This window comes from Brassica rapa, chromosome A02 (assembly GCF_000309985.2).
Source record: "Brassica rapa cultivar Chiifu-401-42 chromosome A02, CAAS_Brap_v3.01, whole genome shotgun sequence".
NCBI lineage: Eukaryota > Viridiplantae > Streptophyta > Magnoliopsida > Brassicales > Brassicaceae > Brassica > Brassica rapa.
In genome coordinates, this window is record NC_024796.2 from 6,239,564 (window position 1) to 6,265,228 (window position 25,665).

Sequence of the window (25,665 nt, forward strand, 5' to 3'; positions counted from 1 at the left end):
TATTGAACAAGTTTGGATACCCGAATCCGATCGGGTATATCTGAAACCCAAAGTACTATCCGAAGTCACCCGAACATATGTATACTTTAACCCAAATCAACAACTTTCATCCAATATGTAATGGCTGGTTTCTCTTAACTGGTTTTAGTTTAACTAAGATTATGTAAATTCAATACCAAATCACTATTTTTTTTAACCTAAACGTGTGCACATATATATAAATATGTATCTTTTTCTTAAACGTGGGAGATTAAAGCACCATCTGCATCTCTCATTTCTCATCTTCTCTCCCTATAAGATCTTCCTTCCTAAAATATTGTTCTTCTCACAATCTATATAAAGTTTATCGGAGACATTGGTTGTTGCTGTCATCAACGATAACCACCATAAACGTTATTGTAACAACCGGAATCACCTCGAACCATCATGTCGTTCTTCATGTGGAGGGATAGTTTCCAACCATGAAGCTTTCCTTGTTACTCTGAATCATGTTACGGAACAAAAGCATGAGAATGAACAGTTTTTATTTTGCAAAAATTATATGGTTTTAATTTTTTTTAAACAGTAGTTCAAAAAAATTATCAAATGCTTTTGTTTTTTCGGTTATATCTGAAATACCCGAACCGTAACTAAAATTATCCAAACCCGATCTGAAGTGTAGGAATACCCGATCCGAACCCGAACGGATATCCGAACACCCATCCCTACCTACAAGTACCGATGAGCCATAGGACAGAGTGGACACATATGATTGGATCTCTTATTGGCCCAAACTGTTTGGGTTAACGGAAAATTGTCCCATTTCGTAAATTATTCTCTTATCCTGCAAGCAATGGGCTCATCAGATCGGTAAATAAGGCATCAATCACTCTCATCGCAATAATCTGTACACACACCAACATTACCTAACAAAGTTGTTTGACCCAAAAGAAAAAAAAAACAAATTTTGTTTAGAAAACTTAATTCATTAATCGGGTTCTTTTTTAAGTAAGTATATAGACACTTTAGGTAGATATATACATATATACAGGGACTTTTGTAAGACAAAGGACATACCTTTGGAAAAAGAACTTAACTGTTTATTTATATGAGCAAGGCTTTCAACAAAACTAACATAGAAAATATTAAGGAAAATTGCCACAAATAGCATATTCATAGTACCACTTTTCATGTTTACACTAACCATTTTTACCTTCATTTTTAATGAAGGGTAAAAGACAATTATACCCTTATGGTTAACTAATCTAGACTTAGGGTTTAGAGTTGAGAGGTGGGGTAGGGTTTTTAGAATGTGAAATTTAGGATTCTAATAAATATATAAATAAATACTTAAAAATATATATAAAAAAATTTTAAAAATAGTTTCAAACATATTTTTCGTTCTTCAAAAAGAAATTTGAAAAAAAAAAATCGAAAAAAAATTATAAAAAAATTATAAAAAAGTTCGAATTTGAAAAGTATAATTCGAAAACATTTATTTTTTTTTATTTTTCTTTATTAATTTTTTTTATTTTTATTTTTATTCCGCTCCAAACGCCTCTCGGTCGGTTTTCATAATCATTGGTGTTTAGTTTCACATGATTTGATTTTTCTTGGTATTAGATCGTTGGATTTGTGTGTTCTTTGGTATTTGAAAAAAAATCCTCATTGTTACTGTTTAGTACTCCCTCCCTTTTACAAAGATTGCAATTTAGACATTTTCACACATATTCAGAAACCGATTGAAATGTATTCATGTTTTCACTAATGTTATCTATTTAACCAGTAATATTTTAGATAAATAAATTTATTTATAAAATCAATACATTTTATAATTCATATTCCGCTGAAAATAAATATAAATTGCATTGAAATAGTAAAATGATATTTTTTGTGTAACAAAAAAAAATGATAAAGTGACATGAAACAAAGGGAGTTGTTAGAATTTGAAAAGAAAACTAACCGTTCTACTTTTTTGAAAAAAAAGGGTTAAACCCGGATCTATTAAAGACACAGACCTAACCCTCGGGTAGGAGGTGCAACCCACGACAAGCTCTCTCCCGGGTTTTCATACGGACGTATCCGCAGCCGTGATGAGCAGAACAATGTGATTTAGTTTCCGCAGCAGGAGGATCGAACCCGGAATGTGTTTGCATCCAAGGCCCGTCCACTACCACTAGACCACTACTTTTCAAAGAACAATCTTGGAAACTGTCAAGGAGAAAACAAAAAAAAATATGGAGAGTTCGTCGGGCATCACAAACCTCCATTTCTTTTGGCATTTTCGACAAGGAAACACGGTTTAGATTCATTACCAACAACGTTTAAACCAATCTTACTAGTTAATATTATGATGGATCTATCTTGGAGTTTTATGGAAAAACAATAGTTTATAAAATTATATGAAGAAAGGGTATGATGGTATATTTAATCTGATTATAAAATTTTCAAAATAATAACTTAGCTACTTTTTCCATTTCCACATTAAAATTGTTTTGTTGTTTTAAAAAATTGTTGTAACTGTTGTATTGGAAATGTTTTGCATCTTATAAACTTCTTTTGATATTAATATATTTGATTTGCTGGAAACAATTATTTGAAAAATATGACATTAAAATAGATGCCACAGAGTAAATAAAAGGTTACATGTTATAGAACTGTAAGACTGTAAAATTAAACTACTTAAACTTTTAATGGGGAGGGACAAGTTGTACCCTAATTAAAGAATCATCCAAGATCAAGGAAGACAAGAAAAATTGAATGATATCAGATCAAAAAGAAGCTGGAAAATTAATTCTTTGGACTTGGAAGAAGACCCATGCAAAATAACCTAGGAGAGACACGAATCTTTGGACTAGGCCTTGGTGAAGGTATTGGACCAAATAGTCCCATCGTCATGTTAACCACACGAGGAGAAAGGTTAACTTGTTCAAGCGCCCGCGTCTGCAAGTCCATAGGGTAGTCCCGCACACACCCGATCCTAGGCCCATTCCCGGTACTCCACTTGCATGGAAAGCGTTTCTGTTCCCTCAGATCATCAGCCGTCGCATCATCCGTGATGGCTTTAGTTTCATCTCGACCGTTAGATATAGACGGCTTAGTGCTTCCATCATTGCAGACCATATGATTATCATCGTCAATCGCATTCAACTGAAAACAAAATATAACCATCAATAAATTATGTAGTTAAGCTAATTTTGATGAGATTAATATCTTTTCATTTAAAAAAAAAAAAACCTTGACGTTAGTGAGATCCACATGATTTTCTTTTAAGAAATCGATAAACTCTCGAAAATTCTCTTCTGTCGGAAGATAATGACCACTATACGGCCACACGGCTTCTAAAACTCCGTCGTGTGAGACAATTCTACCAGCGGCAATGATGGCAGCGCCGGAGAGAAAACTTGAATGTTGAAACCGTCCTTTTTGTTTCTGACCAATGTATAACTTCCGTGCCGTGCTCAACACGAAAATCCATTTGGTTCCTTCAACGGTCTCAATAAAGTTCTTGTTTTGTCGGTTGACTAGTCTCCCTCCTTCCACTACAACTTCGTACGCTTGCCTCTCTTTCTGTTAACATGACCCATTCAAACCAACTAAAATCGAATTTGAATAGTTCATAACCGGAACTAACCGAATTATAATGAATACATACCGGACCAAGGTAAGTGATGCATTGGCGTTGAAGAAGAGTTCGTGGACATTTGGTGAGATTCACTTCTTTGCCATCTCCGATGTCTAACCTTTAGAACCGTTCATAAAGTTTACCATGGAATCAGCTCAACTAATTGTGAAAAAAAAAATGAAATAATGGTTGACTAAGTTTGATTTAAATTTACCAGAAGAAGAATGGCTGAGTACTCTCGCTTTCCGACCAAACATCGTAGTATAAGTGTAAATTGTGTCCGTACCTATGACGTGGATCAATCTGTACAAAAATAAAATAAACAAGACATTATTATATATCAAAGTTAAATATCCATATAATAAAGTAAATTAAATAAAGCCGAAACTTACGGCTTCTAACCAATGTCGCAATGCTAGTTTCTGGGCTTTATCATCTTTCAGCAATCCTTTCCCTAACTACAAAACATAGGGGACTACTAAATTATGATATTTATTTAATTAATTATCATGGAGTATAAAGTAAAAAGGGTCAATTATATGTCCACTTTCGTAGTAAGTTTACCTTTGCCGCTTTTGTTCCAGCTCTTGCCCACCTCGACACAGCCGTCTCTGGTTTCTGGCTGGTTCGGTTCGGTTCTGACGCTGCCAATTCCAATTCTTTCCACCTAAACCAAGACACACATATAATTTCATATCACACTATCCGGCGTGTGTAAATATGAACCTATTTTCTATTGTAATATATGGTAAAAAGCTTTAGTCAAAATGTAAAATTCTCAATGCGAATGCATTCAACTTTTTAAGCATTTTTCTAATAAAATTGGATTGACGATGCATATTTCATAGAATATTATAACTTTGACGTACCATAACTCTTCAACAACAACTGCACAGTCAGCGAGATTTCGACGCGTTCGATAACTCTTGTAAACCTTTTGTAACGTCAAGGCCGCAGCGTCAAGCTCCGTCGACGGTCTTGGAGACCAAAACGGCTTCGGTGCAGGTACACTTAACGCCGTTAAATTCCCTATTATGCCCATTTTACCCTTGTTCCTTCGTTTAGGAGGCGAGCCTCTTTCGTCGTCGTCTTCTTCTTCTCTGTTCTCCACCTGGACTAGACTCGTGAACGAGAGACTCCTCTCAAGAACCATGTTATCTGGTTTAGGACCCTTCAAGTTTATACCTTTTCTCGTTTTGACCCCAAAGCTCTCATCTTTGTAATTCGTCCCCTGATCGACCAAATCCTTGAAGGATAGGGTCTTTTCAAGAAACATGTTTACTGGGTTGTTCAGAACTCTTGGTGTTTTACACTCTTGTGAATCTTTCTTGAAACTGTTGTCCCTTTGTAAGAATCCAAAAGATAAAGCCATTAGAGCTACCTGCAAAATTTAGAAGTAAAGATTCAGACAAGGAGATCAATAAGTGAAAATAGTTTATGTTGAAACCCAAAGATTGAGGAAGATCACTTACACTGTTACGATCTTGAGAAGTTTCGACGTCGAATGTTGTTAACAGAGAGGCCTATTAAAGACAAGAAGAACTCTGTTTCTGGTTATGTCTCTTCTTTGCCCATCTGTCGTCTATATATATAACTTTAATTAATGTTAATCGATACATAAAATGATGTAATAATTAGATTTTCTTCAGAACAAATTTGGGACTGGACCTTAGGATACGCACTGAAGATTTTTCGAAGTCTTAATTCAAAGGTTTTACGTTTTCCTCATAACTTAAAACGTAATAAATCAAACCACACGAGCTCTTCTTTGATTTTCAATGCAACATAAAATACATACTAACGTGTGGGGCATCTTTGAATGCGTCCTCATATTGGTTAGATGATCGTACTCACAACTTATTTTCTACATTTTTATAACACTGTTAGAAGTTGTATACATTATCTTATACATACTCATATGTGTAAGCGTATGTTATATACGCATGGCGTTACGAGTTGGAGTCTGTGGGAGGCGCATCTTTGAATACGTCGTCAGGTTGAATGTATAAACGACTAAACGTACTCACAGCTTATTGCTTATACAAAGTTACAAACTATTTGATAACATTGTTAGAAGTTGTATACATCTATATATTAGTATATTACATGCTAACTTGTAATTACATATGTGATATACGCACGGCGTTACGTATGAATGGTGGCATCTTTGAATACGTCGTTCTTGGTTAATAGTGGAGTACAGTTTTAGCGTCCTCACAACTTATATGCATTTCAGAATTTTCTGGTCTGATCATTAACTATTTTGTTTGGTCGGTCAACAGATTTCATCTATTTCTATTTTGGATAAAATGTATTAAATATTCTTGGTTTCTGCGCTTTTTACATTCAAACAAACAAGGGTTGTATAAGATCTACAACGGAAAAGGAGAATAATGTTTTTTTTTGCTAATATATTTCAATGCTATGAAGAATACACCTGTATGCTGTATATAAAATAATCATGTTGAACAATTCTCCTATGAGCTACTGAGCTGAGATTATATTTAAAGATTATCCTTTTTATTTTATTTTATTTTATACTACTACCGACGTGATGATTACAAAATCTATCGATTACGCAGAGATTCATAAATTATGTTATAATTTATTCGACTGGTTATAATTAATATGGTTCAGTTATGTCGAATTCAACTGGTTATGCTTTGAGACATGACTTTTTCTTACATAATGCTAATGCAGAATCTAAGAAATATACAGATTAATGGTTATGCTTTGGATGTTATTTCATTTGTGACGGTAACAGGAAACATATAATGATGTTCTATACATCAGTACTTTAATGTCTACAAATACTAACAGTTCAACTTTATTTCTATTATATAATATCTTGAAATCAATGGGTCATAACATTTTAATTAGTAAACGAAACCGTGTAAGAAATGGCATGTTTTCGTGTAAGCTCGTGGGGCTAATTTCTCGTTCTTTTGGTTAGGGAATTTCACACAAGTCAAATCAAATCTTTAACATTCGAGTTTGGTGAGAAAACGCGGTGTGGGACACTAAGCATATAGCTGCACATATAAATACGACTTTAAATCATATGATAACGAACTTGCGATTATGATAGTGCAAAGCCAATATTAATAAAATACATTATAATAAATTGATATCAGTGGCCCGGCCATCTTTATAAATTCAATTTATAACACTACTACTGTACAATAATAAAATAAATATTACTATGATTTATGACGGTCAAAGAAAGCAACCATATTATGAATGTGATAAAGACAACGAGAGAGAGCACCAAAACCGGTTCGGGGTCGCAAGGTGTAAATGCAGAGTCAACCAATTTCGGTCAAGTCCCTTGGCTTTCCAAATAGAATTTCTTTTTGATATTTTTCTACTAAATTGGACGACGTACGTGTTATTTTAGTTCAAAGTTGTTGGTCTATTCATCTCACTTGTTCACCTTTTACACGACACAAAACAAATATCTGTTTTAATATATATATATATACAGTAATTATCATATACTATTACGTTAATACAAACAAAATTAATTTTTTTCTTAATTAGGTGTTATATGATGTTGAAATCTACCTTTACCTCAAAGTATGGGAATACCGCAGTAGTAAGAAAATGTTCTTAGTAACAAAACAATATCTAAAAACAGCTGAACTACTATTGATATGTGCAGTTATTGTTTATGCAACAATTTTTCTTTTTTCGTTCACATTAAACTAGTTTCTGGATTTTGTGTAACAATATTAATTTTGCATAAATATATATATAATAGCTTACAACTTAAAACATTACTTGATTTCATTGTGTGCATTAGAAGAGTACTCTACTAGAAGCGTAATAAAAGGGCTATAACTTTATGCCTAATTATTTACCAAGTAAAACACTATCCCAGGTTATGGATTATAACTTACAACACTGGTCAACAAGTAAGACCGTAATTACGTGTATTTCGATTTGAATATTCTTGTTTACTTTTTCTGTTGTTGAGATTTTAAAGGTCTCGCATTGGTGAAAAAACCACATAATGCGTTAGCGTGAAGTCTAAAATGTTCTAAATATTTTTTTTCTAAATGCTATATACGGAAAAATATTAGTTAGCCACATTTTGCGCTATCGATTCATATTATGAGGTTGTTTGTTATATACTACGTATGATAATAATTCATCTCTTTTGTGGACGTGCTGGTCACATTTCTCGGTGTCGATTTCATACTGTGAGTAAATTATATCGTAAGATCATTCTTACTCTTTGTACGGACTTGACCCAAGACCAAGATGTCAAACTTTGAAGTTAGATCTCTGGAGGTAGATTTCAAAACCTTCCGATCAAGTTTAAAGAAAAAAAATGGTAAACCATTCTCCGGAGAGAATGTGAAAGCCCTGATGATCATGCGCGTGAAAATTTGATGTAGTGCGGATTCGAACTCGGGTCTCTTGGGATCCAGATCATAGACGTGTGGTTGATCGAGTTTAAAAAAGTTTAAGTATGACCATTAAGAAAAATCATGATCTGCTTTTAGCATTCAAAAAAAAAACACACATGCAAGACGACTGCTTCAAAGCTAACTGATTTTTTTTCTTTTTATAAAAATTTATTTTGTACTTAAGCTGTTCTTGTTATAAATTTATTTTATCAACATTTATTTTGTAGTTAAACTGATCGTAAGACGACCCTTGATTCATCACGTTCGCATGTTATTGGATCAAGGGTCTGTCTCGCCTTATACTAAACGATTTTAGTTATTAACTTTAGTGTAATCTCTGATTTGATCCTCAATCTATCTATCGATAATTATACAATATAAAATATCACAAATATTTTTGTTGATGAATTTATTATAATTTACACATTAAACAGTGTTATAAAATTTTCTCGTGAGAAAATTGCATAACTAGATAGTCCGATTGTGATATCTCTGATTTATTGAGAGGTTGCAAAAAAATATTTTTTTGAACTTCAGAGGTTACAAACTTGAAAAGAAACAAGCATGTAGAGTAGCTTTTGGTCATCAAAAATAACAAGCATGTAAAGCTGCCTCATTAATTGATACACATCCTAGGCTCCGAATGGTAATTGCGGGTTGAACGGTACGAGACAAGCGGTTTAACTGGGATACGGTTTTAATAGTAACAAAAATCTCTGCATATATCATATATGTATACATTTTTATAACTGTTAACTGCGGGGCAGGGTGAGGCGGATTAAAATATTCGGAGCCTTAATGTGTTTTCCGTAGATTGTGAATCTATAGATTCATATATTTGTTGAGAACGTAAATAATAATTGAACCAAATTAAGATTCACGATAATTACATACGCTGATACGCAATATCAAATTTTGAATAAACTAGTTTGTTATAGTTCGATGTGGTTGGATACTTCGACATAACCTTAATTGGCAGAACAATGATAAAACAGTAGCAGTATACTATAGAACATTATAAATATGTTATTTTAAATTATACTGTAAAAGATGTATGTTTTTGATAAATTGTTTAATAAAATAATTGATAGAGCATTATAAATATGTTATTTAAAATTATAATAAAAATTAATATATAATATATTTATTTCGGATGAATATATTTCTAATATATATATAAAAAGTATATAATTAATTTATTTTATTTAATAATTATGTTTATATTGAAAATATTATTTTAAAAATAAATTTTAAAATTAAAATATATATTTTTAAAAATAATATTTCATATTTAAAATATAATATAATTTATATGAATAATTATATTTTAAATATGAAATACTATTTCTAAAAAATATATTTTTATTGTACATTATTATTTTAGAAATAAATTTTTTATTTTCTGGATAAAAATATAATTTTATGATATTATTAAATAAAATAAATGAATAAATTATATATTTTTCTTTAATTTTATAAATTATAAATACAAATGTTTTACCAATCAAGCAACAAATATTCTAGTAAAAGAGTTTCATCATCAAAATTTAAGCTTCTATTACAATTTTATGTTCCCAAATTAATTGCACAAATCCTCCACAAGGATCAATTTAAACATTTGGCTGAAGAAAATTAACCACACAAGTATGGTTGAGTGGTACAACAGATTTGCAAATGTGCTAAACATCTCAGGTTCGAACGTACCAAATTCATATTTATTCTTTTTTGTGAGCGGGCAGCGTGAGTATCTAATTTTCATTGGGATCAACCAGATCTATTTAACGTTGGTGGACATGTCTTAGAAAATTAGTCAATTGGATTTTGATCCGCCGGATACTCTGGATTATCAAAAAAAAAATAGACAATGTGTGGAATATCTCCAATTAAGGTCAAAATTTGCTGAATTTCCATAATTATGGATAACCCAATAAGGAGTAACCTTTTGCCACTGTGCAGACGAAAATACCCTTATCCTTTGTCGAAAACAAGTAACTCTAGATCTATCAGCTAAATATTTACATAGCAGGTAACAATCTACATACCAACTAACATATCCGCTAATAATTTCAGTATCATCTAACAATCTATGTATCAAACAAATGTATCGACTAACAAATCATATATCAGTTAATGAAACTATTAACAATTAATTAGTTATCTATTAAATAGCTTCAAATCTATTTGTAACAGCTAACAATTCATGTATCGATTAAGAATTCATTAAAATCTAAATAATAGCAGATAAGTAATAAAATATTTACTAACGTATATATTATCTAAAAGTTGATTGTGATTCGAAATTGAAAACATTGAAATTGAGGTGAGATAATAAGATTAGCATTATGAGTGTCAAAAGAATCAGAATAAAAAAATAAAGATTTGTGTTGAATTAGAAGATGATTTGAAGAATTTGTACAAGAGATAAAGAGATTAGAACACATAAAAGGGAAAAGAGAGAGAGAGAGATAGAGATAAGAGTATTATAGTCATTAGAAATATTAAAAAGAAATAAGGTTATATGACAAATTACATGAGTTTTTGGGTGCATCTACGCCAATTAATCAAAAAAAAAGTTTCAAACATTAAAAGAAATCTAACTTGCATATTGAATAGTTATTAATTTATTATTTTAAGAACGATGAAAAATGATAGATTTATTTTTTTTTGTAAGACCCAGCATCACACTTGTGAAGGCCCAATAGCTTTAGTCTGAATTAAAAGCCCATACGAAGACGGTTATGAATTAAGAAACGAGGAAAATTTTGATTAGTTACTTATAATTAGCATAAAAACATAATAACAGTGGGACCCAATATGCTGCTAATCCAGCTGGCACTTACGGTTTGTTTTCAAATAAGAAGAGACCAAATTCTATGTTGCATTCACAAACTCTTTTAGAAAATCCCCTCGATTCTCTCATTTTCTCGTCATCCAAGGAAGACGATGACTGGTGCCAACACAGTTTCTGGTAAACCTTCCTCGATGTTCATGCTCCTCCACAGTCATACACCGTTGCGATGAAATCTAGCTTTAAGTTGTTTGGTTCTTTGCTCAGTTGCACTTATCAAAACCCGTGCGATGAATCTTGTTTACAATTTAATTTTGTAGGGATATTAGTTATGTATCTCATGTTAAATGAACTTGTATGTGTGTGTGTGTGTTAGGTGGTGAACATGGTTCGGACAAGAAGATTCATGGTGACATCGATGCGAGCAAAGTCAAAGCACCAAACATGTTCGAACGTGCCAAAGAGGAGTTCGATGCTGTTATTGGGTTGATTCATCAACACAAGAATTCCAGGTTTTGTTTTCTTTCTCTCTGTCTAATGGCTAATGCTAAGAAGAAGGAATCATTTGCTTATAATGTTATACACATCCTGTTTCAGGGACGAATCTGATAAAAAGGAACTCAAATCCGAGAAAAAAGGTTCGATATTGTTCTCTCATAGTTGCATCAAACTTGTATTAGGGTTCGGGTATAAAGTAATAACCAAGTTTGTATAGTTTGTGAGTTTGTGCGTGTGTTGTTCTTGATTCTTGTTCAGAAGATGCAAAGAAGAAACGGAATATGATAAGAAAGGCCAAGGACGAAATCAAATCTCTATTCCATTCAAAGGAGAAACATCATTGCCACCATCATCATCGCAAAGATTCTCATGGAAGCAGTGATGATATCGATGAGAACACGCATGTGGATGAAGTGAAGGGTCCCAATGTTTTCGATAGAGCCGAGGAAGAGATCGAGGCCGTCGTCATCCATCCCGAGAAGAATGAGATTGACGGTTCTGATTCTCCTAAGAGTTCTAGGTCTGGCTCACTGGAGAAGGAAAGAGCTGGATTAGGATGCTCTCTTGGAAAGTGGCTTGAAAAGATTTGTGCTCCTTGGGGTGATAACAAAAAAGATTGAGTTATTCATGTGACTGATCATGATTCATGAACTTGTTTGCTAATATTTTCGTGATATATAATTTGGTTTGAGTTTCTATTTATTTGTAGGTACTAGTGTTACCTTAAGAATAAAGCTCGTTTTATTCATATTTCAGAAACTTTAGTCTTTCTTTATACAATAAAAATGTTTATAGGTTTTAGCAAAGCGTCTCTTATGAGATTCAAAGATAATATTCCTGTGATGTATATTATTTAGACATTCTATCATCCATAATAGAGCCAGAAGCTCAGCTCGGTGTTGAGAAAGAGGAAGATAGTATGAGACTGTGAAAAATGGCATTTCCTTAGTCATCTTGCAAAATCTAAGAGGCTCCATCCACGTTGACAGTTTGATGGATCCAAGAGACACCAATATTACAATTTAGCATCCCTTGTGGAGGTTTTCTCGAAAGAAGAAGAAGGAAAAAGGGAAGAAAGATTGGAAGTGCAAGAAGAAAAGTAAAGCAAAATCAACGTGAACAAACAAGAAGACAAAGATGAGTTGGGTTGTGTAACAAGAAGTTGCACAGCAAGAAGAATAAGAGTATTAGTTTGGTTAAATTAAGTTAAGTTTAGCTAGAGTGGTTTAAGAGTTGTTAAATGTGTAAGTTTAGTTGGTTATAACTATTTGTAAAACTAGTCTAAGCATGAGTAGTGGGGCTTGTGTAAAAGAGTCTAGGAGCATGAAGAATGGTTTAAAGCATGATGCAAGTGCATGTAGTAAGTAGAGAAACATATGTACATGTGTGTGTGTGAAAGTGTAAAAAGCTTCCTTGTGATCGATGTTAACAATGCAGGCAATTAAAGTAGATGTGTTCTTTATTTCTCTCTTGACAAATGAACTAAAACCAGAAGAGCGAGAGAAAAAACTGTGACAAACAAGTAAGAGAGTGAGATAGATAGCCTCAAGAGAAGCCAAGCGAGAAAACTGAAAATCAGAGTAATAGAATGAGAGTTCAGCAGATTTCACGAAAGTTCAACAAAGGTTAGAACTATTGTCTCATCTAAGAAATGATTTTTACTGCAAGCATAGAGATGACAAACGTTCAAGAAGACAGAGTTGGGAGAGAGGCCACATTCAAACATTGAAAGATTTGAGGGATCTCATGTTTCTTTGGCCGTTTGACAATGAAAAGGACATGACAAAAACTTTCCTCAGGAGATCCATATGGTCAGGTACCCATTTGCATCCCATCCCATGTATCCGAAGCCTCTCCTTGACAGCAAGTATTTAAGGTTCGAAGGCGCTTTAATATGCTTGATATTACCCCATAACATCTTCTCATTTGGAGGCAAAGAATTCGGTAGAGGAGCTTTAATATTCTAGAGCGTTGTAGCCACTTTGATAGGTATATCAGTGGATCACCGTTTTTGAAAAACCCCAAATGTCTGAATCTAGCTGGCTTACAGTCTACAGATGGTTTTATTTTCAAATTGATTTTTACATCTCGTTTGTAAAGGTTTGTCTGACCAGATCGATGTCCCACCTTGTTTGCTCTATGAGTAAATCATAGTAAGCGAGATCAACAATTATGTTTGCTTTAAACGTAGCACTGAGTAAAGCGTCTATTTGTATTCCCCACACATTAATTAGTCTTTCTTCCATCGCCTATAGCTCTAACCAGACCTTGCTTGAGCAATTCTCTAAGCATAAGAAGGATGAATGCCTAGCCACATTCCAAGGAGATTATGAAATACCCACTTGGTAGTTGTAAAGATTGTGGTTAATAGAGTAAATGAGAAGAAAATTTTAAAGTAAAAAAGAGTGAAAAAGTGAGAGAGATAGATAAATGAAGTAAATAAGTTTACTCATGTGTATACTAGAATAAACATGTATATACATTTTTTTCTCTGTTTAAACAGTAATTGAAGGAAAAAAAGAAAAAAAAGTTTTCACTTGATTGATAATTTTTTGGAGTAACTAAGTTTTCTACTCAGTTATTTACTCGTGATTTTCAATAAAAGCATGTGAGTGACTAGATTAATTTAGAATTAATATTTTGTTCTCAACCAAAAATGAATTAATATTTTAGTTATTATCGTTTAACCATAAAAAAAAATTCAAGTACGTCTCCGATGAATGACATGTTTTTAATAAATTTTCTATGTTCATATGCTAGTGAATACAAATACTAAATATACATCAAAATATCAAATAATGTGTACGATACACATAAATCCATTGTCTAAAAAAAAAATCCATTGTTTAGTATTGAAGTAGATGAACATACAACTCCACCAATTATATATTTCTGTACATTTGATTAAATAAAAATATTTTGTTTTTGCCCTTATAGTTTTGATCTTAAAGATGCACATCTATCCATATATAGTCTAGTACTGAAGGCAATCAAACGAAGATGGAATATACACATGGGCTTAATTGATCAAGATATACAATATTGCTATAATTGACAGACAAACAATATAATAAAAAGTATTAAAAACAATATAATAAAAAAATTCTAATAAATAATTTTTTTATGCAGGAAAAGCAGATTCATATACATATCCTAGTGGTGATAATAGTAAAAAATTATAAATTATATTATATTCTTATAAAAAAATTGGGAAGCATTGGGACTACTGACCAACTCCGTTATTTAGAAAAGCGTTCGCTTTCATTTGGTGAATTGTATTTCTTTTTTTGGTGCAGTGTACGTGTGGGTCGATTTCTTAAATATATAGTCTTATTCTTGTTATATAGAGAACATATAAATCTCACATACTTTTAATTAATTATATATTTCTGTACATTTGATTTAATAACAATATTTTGTTTTTGCCCTTAGTTCTACCTTTCAATTCAAATTTTAGATTTTAAATTTAAAAATCTCAATTGTTAAAGTAGAACTTGGTATAACTAGGATTCATGTAATACTAATTAGTTGTACACGATCAATAGTATAATTTAGTAAAATATTATTTTTGGGTTTTTTATTTTATTTCTGCAAAAATGAAAAAAAAAGATGAAAAAAATAAGTATAAAATTTTGAAAAAGGAAAAAAAGGTAAAAATGGTAAAAAAAAACTGAAAAAGAAGAGGAGAAATAGTTCGAAAAAAGACTAAAAATATCGAATAAAAAGAATGAAACAAATTGAAAGAAAATAAATAAAACGAGGTGGGGAGAAAGCAAAAAATGAATAACATATCAAAAGAAAATAAATAAAATTTTAAAAAGGTGAAAAGTGAAAAAAAAAAGAAACATAAATTGAAAACCGTGAACCAGAAAGAAAAGAAAAAAAAAGAAAAAGCATAGATTGAAAACCGTAAACCAGAATGAAAACAAATTATGTTAATAGAAAACATAATTTGTAAATAGTTTAACTGAATATAGTGAATTATTAATTTTATTAATTTTTGAATTAAGCAAATATAAACTAAAGTAATTTTTAGAAGCAGAGTATATGAAAAAAAATTCGTTTATTGAGAAAATATCAGCAATTGTTCTTTACGTGTGTGTTTTGTTGGTTTGCATGTGCTGTAACCTTTGCAACCTTCTTAGGGATTAGTATCACACTGCGCACACACACACACACACACATATATATGTATTTACACATTATAGAATATATAATGAAGAATAAAAAAGGTTACAAGATAACCATAAAAATATTGCAATAGGATGAGACGAAGTAGTGAGTCCAACTCCGAGTGAGACCGCGTACCAATATGTTGAATCGTTGATGTTCATGGTTAACATACAATCCACGTACGGACTCTAAAACCATATAATATCATTTTCAAATCAAATTTAGAATATTTGTAATAGGATACATATTAGATGATATCATGATTATATATAGATACTAGTTTTTTCAACCGATGATTCTAGTAGACTTGCTAGTAGCCAAGTCGCTATTAAGTATTAACTAATGATGAAAAACGTAATGACACATGCATTTCAACCTACTTCATCAGACATTGTAATGAAATCAACTGAACTAAATCAAATTAAATCTTGATAGATAGAAAAACATAGTTTATGTTTTCTAAGCCAAAAGTTCAGAGCAAAACCAAAGAATACGGTAATTATTTTTCCTAATTTGTTAACATATTTGTTAAACTCAACACACAAGGAAAAAAACTCAATACCAAAACTTGGATTGAATCAAGATTTTTTTTTAATCCACATTTAAATTAGTCAATCTAGACTTCTATTTCAGTCCTAGTGATTTACATGGTAGATCGTAACAGATGATCGGTTTACTCTGACAATAGTCAGAAAGTATTTTAAACTCAGATGAAACAGTGCAGTACTCTTTCGGGCTAATCCACTCTATAGCATTAAGTGTGTTTCTCCCGGAGCCGACCGATAGCCATAGCCGATAGGGTTTATAAAAATAAAAATAATTTAAATTCATATCTACAGAGTATGGACCATTCGTCCACAAATTTAATCCAGACCATCCTCAAAATCTTGAAATCTTCTGATTGAATATTTGAGTTACAATAAAGTCCATACCTATATTATTTGTTCGTTATCCATCGTTATAGTAAATGCTGCATCGGCGACCCATGTGGGTGTGACCAATACATGCAGGTATGCAATAACTTGGAGTATTGCATTATATTAAAAAAAAAACTGGAGAGACGTGTAACTAAGAGTGGACAAATGTTTATAATAATATAATTTGAAATTATTTCCTACGAAATCAAAGTCAACTGCGGTCCGTAAATGGTCGGTCGTTGCAGCTAGCATCCACGCGGTATCGTCGACTCCACATTTTGAGTAATATTGTCATCTTCAATACATCAATTTTTTTTTCTAACTCAATACATCAACTTGAAGAAGAAACACAAATAAAGTTAGAAATTAGCTTTTTAACATTGAATTTCAAGTTGCCTATATGAATATAACATTGAATAGATATATGAATATATCTATTGCCTATATCCTAGACTTCTATATGATCACTCAGTTGTTTAATTGTTAATGTTCAACTTGGAATAATTATACATATTTCATTGCTACTTTATAGTCAGCTAAAGTTAACCTAATTGGTTGAGATTGCTTTTCAAGAAAACCGAACAAATTTAAAATAAAAATTATATATGTAATTTTGTACCCACTCAATCCGAATAAATAAATTCTAAAAACGATGTCTTCCACGTATTCACAATATTATGAAATCTGGGCATGGTAAATTGGTAATATTCAGTTATTATGAAATCAAGAAAGAAGTGCCGCACAGATTTGTGAATTTAACAGGAAAAATTCATTAGTTCTAGCGTCTCTTCTTACTAGATTATATACTTACTTTTATAAGAAATTCAAATGCTAGTAACTCTTATATAATCATCCCTACATGTTTTGTAGTTGTATCGTGTAAATATAGAGTAATAATACGTGATTTCCTTAACATTAGTATTAAATACAAATTGTAAATATTGATCATTGTCTCAACCAAAGTAAATAAAAACATTTAAATAATACCACTTCGTTAACGTTTTTTTTCTTTTTTTTGCCAAGGATAGTAGGATACCACTTCGTTAACGTTTATTACCTGAACTTTATATTACACAAGCTAGATGAATATAACACGTAAAAATATGTGTAAATAATATAGAGTTGGTAACTTCTAACCTTAAGGTATAAAAAACGTGGGGAAATGGGTGTTCTAAACATTCATTTTTAATTTTAAAACATACTAGAACTGGACCCGAGCGTCCGCTCGGGTTTTTGATTTAACTTTTACATAGATTGATATTTGTTTTTTGTAAATGGTAATATATATTTTTAATTTTTTTTCTGTATTAAATAATTGTTTTAACTTTTATATAGATTGATATTTGTTTTGTGGTAATATATGTTTTTAACTTTTGTGCGTATTAAATAATTGTTTAACATGACTAATCTAAACATAATAATTTTAAGCTTTATATTGAGTAATTTTATTTTACTTTTAAACAGATATATCGACCATATTTCTTACCATATATTTACTTTATTAAATCATCTATTGAACTATTAGCTATACATAAAATAATATATTTAACATATTAATTTATTTTGATTTATACATTATATAATTGACTATTTTCATGTGGTTTTTACCTTTACATATTACATTTTGAAGATTCCATTATGTTTTTAGTTTGTGTGGTGTTTTTATAATAGAATTTATGCATTTTTAATTTCCTATTAATGGTTTACGTCTGACTTAAAGTATACCATATATTTTAAATACATACATTTATGTGGTAGTATTTAAAAAAATATTCCTTTTTCATTAATATACTCGATTTTTTTTATAATTAAGTGTATACTATATATTGTTAGTTGAGAATACAAATTGAAATGGGAAGATTTATATCTTTTTCGCTTATAGTTGTAGATGAAAATTAGGTACAATTAAACTAAATTTGTCGGGATTTTTTTTGGTTTTAGTTAGGAATATTATGTGGATCTAATTAAAGATTGTGAGTATCCAAAATCTTAAAGTTTGTTTAATATTTGTAAATTAAAATTTATGTTAAAATATTCTGTTTAAGCAATCTTGAGTACAATCTTCTTTCCCAAAAAACATTTTTAAATTCACTAACCAAACATTATTTTAAAACACGTGATTATACTAATCATATAATATTTATGCTTTGGTTTATACTTTATATAGATTTAAATGCCCATGGTTTCAGCTGAGTAGGCTGATTTTGTATAATATATTGCTGATGTTACAATATGTTGAGTGTGGTTATCATGCTATGTAAAAACTGATATTAGAGAATGTATCAAACTGCATGAGGAGATCAAAATTGGGGAATGATTAGATATCAATGCTATGTAAAAACTGATATTAGAGAGTGTGGTTATCATGCTATGTAAAAACTGATATTAGAGAATGTATTAAACTGCATGAGGAGATCAAAATTGGAGAATGATTAGATATCAATGCTCGGTAAATTGATTATTGAAGAATGATTTGAATATCAAGCTGCACGATGAGATCAAAACTATCTATAAACAAAAATACGTTGTTACCGGAAAAGTTAACTTATTTATAATGAATCAGTTATGAAATTTATTTAGGTAAATGTGTTTTATATTTGTACTTCAGTTTTAATAAATGTTCATAGTTAGGATTAATTAGGTTCACAGTGGCATTAGGTGTAATTAGATAGTTAATTCAAGGGTTAATTTATATTTGTACTTCAGTTTTAATAGATTAGATTTGTGTTTAGACGAGTCTTTGATGTGACAATAATATTGGAACTTTTTTATATGATGAGCCCTACAGAACTTTCTCCCATCAAAGTCAGAACATCTCTATTTTACGTGTTTCCAGCTATTTTCCATTACATTTTACCATAGCCTTTTTAATTCTTATTCTGCCACAATTAAAGATGCTTTAAACTCTTAATAGTAAAATACAACAATTATCATGCATGATGCCAATTATAGGAGTATAGCATATATACTTTAAAAAGTGTTTTAATGCCGAGAAGTTCTGAAAATTATTTGGGCCAAGCCGAAATTGACTTTTTCTAGTCGTGTAGGATAGAGTTGGATCAAGAAAAAAAATGGATAGAGTTGGATCTTGAATTACAATTGTAATTACAAATTGATATTCAGCCAACACTGGTTTAACAACTTGGTACCGCCTCCCGATTTCTAAAGGAAACAAAGACAAATCTAATTGTCTATTTGTGTTATGGGTGATGAAAAGTTTGCATGTAACGTGTAGTGTTTTTTTCACGGAATCATCAACCAATAACTATTACCTCAAGTTTGACTATTAATGAGCTGTTCTTGTAAGATTATACACGGTGACAGTATGAATAGAGGTAAAGAAGAGAAGCAAATATAACATTATAAACCACGTGCATGGGCTCATGTGAACGCACTCATTTTAAATATTTTCGACGTTTCCAAACACAAAACAAAAGCCATTAAAAACGACCCAAAGTAACAGTAACAAAGTTGCATATCTGAAAAAATACAAATAAACGCAAAACCTCAAAAAAGAAAATAAAGATAATTCAAATATAAATATAAGTCAGTATGTTCACTTCTTCCGACAACAACATAAACACTTATAGAAAGAAAGAAAGAAAAAAGATGGAGCTAGTATCGACGGCGGCTAGCTGGTTAACTCCGACGACTCTCTTCCTCCTCCTCAATCTTATGATCGGCACCATCGTCATCACGTCTCGAATTGGGTCATCAGGTTCAAGGAAACACCACCAGCATCACGATGGGTTCGGGTCGGGTCATGCTCCGTCTCCTTTAGCCAGAGCTCCGTCGATTATCGACCGAGTCAAGTCCATCAATTTCCATCTCTACAAATTTCCCCACCCAGAAACTGATCTTTTCTCGACGACGACCAACCACCACGAAGTAATCGGGTCGGATCTTCACGTGTATCCTGACCCGAATCCGGCTCCGCTACAACGCGCTCCTTCTCTTTTGGACAGTGTTAAATCCATCAACATGTCATCATACTTCAAGTTCCCTCACGACGTTACCGGGTCGGATCCTCACTCTCATTCTCACCCGGATCCGAATCCGACTCCGCTACAACGTGCTCCTTCTCTCCTGGATCGGGTCAGATCCATCAACATGTCACACTTCAAATTCCCGCAGTATACCCACGAGGAAAATGACTCCGCAACTCACACGGAACCGACCCGATTCGAAAACATTTCGACCCGTATGGGTCGGGTTGACCCGATTGATATATCAAAATTCAGGATACCGGAGGAAGACCAACCGACCGGAACCCGGTTCGATAATCAAATCAACCCGCCCGGTTTAACTCGAGCTCCGTCTATCTTAGAACGAGTCAAATCCATAAAACTATCCTCTTTCTACAGATCCGACCCGGATACCAACCCCGATCAAAGTCCTGACCCGGATTCGATAACCCACGAAGATCACAAGCCGGTTAGGAGCAAATCGGAGTCCAAGAAACCGGTTAAGAAGAAGAAGAAAGCGACGGGGAAGATGACGAAATCAGCCAGCGAGAAGTCCGGTTTCGGTTTCGCCGGAAACAGCGAGGAGGCGGAGAGTGTGGAGTCCGTCGAGCGAAGAAGACCGGACACGACGAGAGTCGAGAGATCGACGTCGTTCGGCGACGGAGAAGACGGCGTCGACGCGAAAGCTTCCGACTTCATCAACAAGTTCAAGCAGCAGCTGAAGCTACAGAGACTCGATTCGATTCTGAGGTACAAGGAGATGCTCAAGGCGAACTGATGCGAAATTACGTTGGCTACCCCTCGGTGGAGATTGTATTAATTAAACCTCATCGCCGCCGTCTCCGCCGTATTCACAGTGGAGATACAGGAGTACTGGATATTGTCTGAATTACCGATAATGCCCCTGTATGTTGAGGATATTAATGTAATTTTGGTGGATTTATTGTTTGTAAGTTAATAGCAGACAAAAAAAACGTAGCTCTGCTTAGTGAAGTGTGGCGTTATTTTTGGATCTGGGACGTTGTTTTGCGTCCAAGTTCTATTGTTCAACCACTTGTGAAGTAACGTTTCCTAGATTCTTCTCTCTTTTTCTTTTTAATTTTTTGTTTATCTATTTCATTTTGTATGATTTTTATACTATTAATATTACAACAACAGAGGAGATCATTAAAGGCATGGAAGTGGGAGCTAGCATAGAGTAACTGAACTTTGAATTTATTCAAAATTGATGCTAAGTTGCTAACCAGTTAAGATTACAAAACTTTAATGTTGAACAAATTGTTCGTGCCATGAAATTTCAGATCTTATCATCTTTATATTTTTATATTAATAACTGATCTAACTGACATTCTGAAGTTACCTCAAAAACAAAGAATTGTCTATTCTCAAAATTCTAATGTGAAATATTAAAATACATCTTTTCACATTCAAAACATTTGAAGCCTGGAGTTTGTAGGACATTCACTGATGGACAACATTTAGGATAGTCTGGAAACTTATACCCTGATAGTAATGAGCTTAGCTTCCATTCAAAACCTAATTTTAAAACAGAAAATTGCCAAATATAATATATTGCCCACAAATCTTTCAAAGGTTTGATGTGTTACTTTCTAATAGTTTCTCCTAACATGCGAATATTTTTTTGGTGTTTTTATTTTGTAACACACTGTTAAGAAAGAAGAGTATTTGTGACCGATATTGTAACTCATTCCTTGTAAGATTTATGCCATTTACACGTTATTGTAATGTGTTTTAAATTCACAGAACCCTTTTTTGGTGTAAAATTCACAGAACCCTTATCTGCTGGCAGAAGCCAAAGCTGTCCGCAAGAGTCTTGTGATAGTTACTGCCATCTATTCAAACGTCTGATCCTTAGCGGTTCTTTCAGACTCCTTATCTCTTTATCAGGCTGTTGAAGAAGGGAGAGAATTAAACATGAACTGCTTGGTATCATGTCATGATATTATCACTTTATGTCTTTTATTTATCAATCACTTTATGTCTTTATTTGATGTTATTTCCTTTAATGTCATATCTCGAAACTTCAATGGAAAGAGGCTGATTCTATGGAAAACCAGCTCTTGCTTTTTAGCTAGTTCCAGTTCTGGAGTATAAACTCTTTTAAGTGATGCAATGTTTGTTTGATTAAAAAAAACACTTGTTTGAACTTCTTATTCTTTTTATTGTTTCGTTATTATGCGCGGGTTACTAATAAAGCTAGTATGTGCACATTGTCAACAATTATGTTTCAAGAAATATAACATGAAAGTGTTTTGATCACAACTTACCTATTTAAAATGATGCTTAGGGAGTTATAGTTATTTGATACTCCATTTGCTATAAGTAAACAACATATCATTATTCCTCTTCGCCACACAATACGGAAGATATTTCTGTGGTGTTTATTTTTCTATAAGCTTGAGCTTAAAGAACATTAAATGATTCATGTATATTCAATTACGGTACGTAATATTGAAGCCGAGCATATCCAAGTACGGCTCCAGACAAAAATTTAAATAGATAAATAAGAAACTATAAATGCGACGTTTGAGTTGAATTAAAACCAAAAAACATTTGAGTAGAAATGACTAGTCACAAGTCACGACTAATAATCATGTACATTGGTCGACAAACTAAAAAACATCTACGTTGTTTCTTTTGTTTGTTATATGTTAATTGTATATTTTTCATTGACTAAGAGATAGACTTGAGATTGGTTAAACAAATAAAAATTCGTAACTGGTAAGATAAGGCGTCGTAATAATTAGGGCTTAGAAATCAAGTGATCCGAATCAAAACCCTACCCAACCATTTTTGGCCACGAATTAAGAGTTGTAATCTTTTATAATTTACTCGTGGCTCGAAAAAGACTTTTTGTCATTTCATGATTAGATTGATCTCCTTCCTTAATTAATCATCATATCCATTCCTATCTCTTTAGTTTACATTATTATGTTTGTTCAGCAAAACAATTCAAACTTCAATTCGATTTCGTTTTCTACTCCTATCTTCTTAAAATATTTTTATTTCCTATCTAACTGAAACGCTTAAATCGTTTCTATATTTTGTTTTGCAACTATGTGTGTTATAGAATTCTTTTTGGTAAAAGTGCTATAGAGCTCTCTTATAAAGTTCACAAGTACTTTGACAACAAAAATAATACATTACGTTTTGCTGATATTATTATTCTTGATTAATAAAATTATATTTGACGTTAAAATTTATAATTTCACGTTGGGATATTGTTTTTCTGAATTTAGTTTCAACTTAAAGAAAAGGAAACACTTACTATACAAATATGATTATATTTATATCATTCACTTATATATCAATGTCTGGGTGGTGTAGTCGGTTATCACGCTAGTCTCACACACTAGAGGTCCCCGGTTCGAATCCGGGCTCAGACATACGTTTTAAATCTTTTTCCTTTCCATTAAGAATTTTTCGGCCCAATCATATATAATTTCTTGGACAATGATATAAATCATGGGCTGACATTGGATAGCCCAAATATAGCTTACGTCATAGCCCATTTAACTCACGAACTACATAATTTATTTACATACCAACGTTAAACTGGAAGTGTATCATGTATGTTACTGAAAATTAGTGATCATATACTCCGTTGGAATAACAACTCTAACCCGGCCAAGTGTTTTGTGTCAGGACACACTGGAGACAATTAATCATCTTCTTCCTTTTTCTTGGCAGATTCTTCAAAATCTAAGACTGCTTTAGTTCAAGAATTCTTTTAATACCATTTCACAGTGGATTGGGATTAAGCTATAAAGACCATATTTGACTTAACGCAAGCTTCAGTTCTGTTGTTCCTCTTACTGTACGCATTCCAAGCTGTTATGCATAGCAGTTGGAGGGAAAGGAATGGATTAATGGAAGACGCCACAAAGAAAATCCATGACTTCAAAAAGTATTCCTAATCACTAATAAAAATGTAAGGAAATCGTTTGTTCTCTCTATGTATCACACGGGAACACATGCATGAAAATGGCCTCATTCTCTGGTTTGATACACGACCAAGACAATAGAAGCGATCACACATCTCTTTTTTATTTGGTCTTGACTCACATATATCAACTCTTTATCAAACAATCAACAACGGCTCCAAATCATTAATACCTTCTGTAGGAAGAAGATTCATAAGCTGACAACGAGACGGTTTTGAAGGATTTTATGACACCTTTTCAAAAGAACATGTTTCGAGAACAACCGATTATATCATAGCAATATTAGAGACATAGTCTCCCGCATTGGTAGTTGAAAAAAATCCTAAACAATATATTAGATAGATGAACCATTCTTTTTGTCACCAATTAGTTTTAGGTTAAAAGCCTATATAGCTTAACACGGTAGCAGAGCCGGTCCTAGCTTTTAGAAGGCTGGAAGCAAAAAAAAAAATGTGGCCACTTATCAAAAAAAAAAAGGAAAAAATCCGTACTACAGCAGATTCGAACCCGGGATGCCGTAAAGAAGCCTATTATCTGTATGCTATACCACTAGACTAAGAAAGTTTTTATGAATTTTGTGGCCGAAATTACTTTATTAAGTTTTGTGGCCGGAAGTATGGGCTTCATTGGCTTGGCCCAAGGGCCGGCTCTGCACGGTAGCATAACCATATTCAAACAGTTCAATTCGATCCATATCGATCTGGTCCAAAATTAGTCCATCAACATTCTGAAACTAACTGAGGTGGACTCAATTAAAAAAGACTTTCTCTTATCACTAAAGTTTTTTTTGTGCAAACTGAATTTGATATTAGATTTTCTATTTTGACAAGTTCTAATTACTTTTGTGATCGTTGTAAACTGTATGACTACAGTAATAGCAATTCTATGTTTTAAAATACAATCAACTAAAATATGCAGCTACTGTAACACATGTTTCTTATCTATATTCTTTTTTAAACAGTGAAAAGATCGCTTATGAATAGTCAAGAAACGGTTGAAAGTATAAGAAACGAATATGTCCTGTGGTTTACGTCAGTTCTCGGTGCTTGTTGGATATTGTGGGCCGACACATTGAAAAGCTGAGAAGATATTCGTAGATTCGATCGGATATTCATAGGCTGATTACGTACAACTCTCCCACTTGACTTGGACTTAACTTACTATCAAGAATATACAATAAGGTAATCGTATCAATTACCAAAGCATCTATGTCCACTATCACGAAATTTAATTTCTTGATCTACAAAACATAGCAAAATATGTAACGTAAACTAGATCTTGATTCGCGAGCTTGTGCAAAACTAATTTTTTACTTTTTTTTATAAATTATTTAATAATATTTT

The 25,665-nt window shown here is 32.3% G+C and overlaps 3 protein-coding genes and 1 non-coding gene across 5 annotated transcripts; 3 read left to right on the forward strand and 1 right to left on the reverse strand.

Annotated features, from left to right (window-relative positions):
* Positions 1 to 1,503: 1,503 nt before the first annotated feature.
* LOC103851792 (IQ domain-containing protein IQM5) lies at positions 1,504 to 9,234 on the reverse strand. The gene is made up of 7 exons (XM_033285708.1): positions 4,474 to 9,234; positions 4,169 to 4,271; positions 3,997 to 4,062; positions 3,819 to 3,907; positions 3,635 to 3,722; positions 3,217 to 3,549; positions 1,504 to 3,129 (listed from the first exon to the last, which is right to left on the reverse strand). The coding sequence occupies exons 1-7, from the start codon at positions 4,974 to 4,976 to the stop codon at positions 2,770 to 2,772; spliced, it is 1,542 nt and encodes a 513-aa protein (XP_033141599.1). The 5' UTR covers positions 4,977 to 9,234; the 3' UTR covers positions 1,504 to 2,769.
* A 94-nt stretch (positions 9,235 to 9,328) lies between these two features.
* On the forward strand, positions 9,329 to 14,995 carry LOC103851794. Of its 2 annotated transcripts, none has more exons than XM_009128663.2 (4): positions 9,329 to 10,984; positions 11,181 to 11,316; positions 11,402 to 11,442; positions 11,564 to 14,995. In XM_009128663.2, the coding sequence occupies exons 1-4, from the start codon at positions 10,960 to 10,962 to the stop codon at positions 11,920 to 11,922; spliced, it is 561 nt and encodes a 186-aa protein (XP_009126911.1). In that variant the 5' UTR covers positions 9,329 to 10,959; the 3' UTR covers positions 11,923 to 14,995. The 2 variants fall into 2 exon arrangements, with proteins under 2 accessions (XP_009126911.1, XP_009126910.1); XM_009128662.2 differs by having other exon boundaries at positions 9,337 to 10,984; positions 11,561 to 14,995.
* Positions 14,996 to 19,699: 4,704 nt separating this feature from the next.
* On the forward strand, positions 19,700 to 21,533 carry LOC103851795 (pathogen-associated molecular patterns-induced protein A70). Its single transcript, XM_009128664.3, has one exon. It carries the CDS (start codon positions 19,945 to 19,947, stop codon positions 21,133 to 21,135), a length of 1,191 nt encoding a protein of 396 aa, XP_009126912.1. The 5' UTR covers positions 19,700 to 19,944; the 3' UTR covers positions 21,136 to 21,533.
* A 2,157-nt stretch (positions 21,534 to 23,690) lies between these two features.
* TRNAV-CAC lies at positions 23,691 to 23,764 on the forward strand. Its single transcript has one exon. It is a non-coding gene; the product is annotated as a tRNA-Val (tRNA).
* The last annotated feature ends 1,901 nt before the right edge of the window (positions 23,765 to 25,665 follow it).

Bases quoted from the DNA above. Each gene is read 5' to 3' on its own strand.
- LOC103851795 (XM_009128664.3), top strand. From the start codon at position 19,945: ATGTTCACTTCTTCCGACAACAACATAAACACTTATAGAAAGAAAGAA.
- LOC103851794 (XM_009128662.2), top strand. From the start codon at position 10,960: ATGACTGGTGCCAACACAGTTTCTG. The intron at 11,317-11,401 runs GTTTTGTTTTCT...ATCCTGTTTCAG, and splicing joins CATCAACACAAGAATTCCAG to GGACGAATCTGATAAAAAGG. The intron at 11,443-11,560 runs GTTCGATATTGT...ATTCTTGTTCAG, and splicing joins ACTCAAATCCGAGAAAAAAG to AAGATGCAAAGAAGAAACGG.
- LOC103851792 (XM_033285708.1), bottom strand. From the start codon at position 4,976: ATGGCTTTATCTTTTGGATTCTTACAAAGGGACAACAGTTTCAAGAAA. The intron at 3,908-3,996 runs GTAAGTTTCGGC...ATTTTTGTACAG, and splicing joins TGCGACATTGGTTAGAAGCC to ATTGATCCACGTCATAGGTA. The intron at 3,723-3,818 runs GTAAATTTAAAT...ACGGTTCTAAAG, and splicing joins ACTCAGCCATTCTTCTTCTG to GTTAGACATCGGAGATGGCA.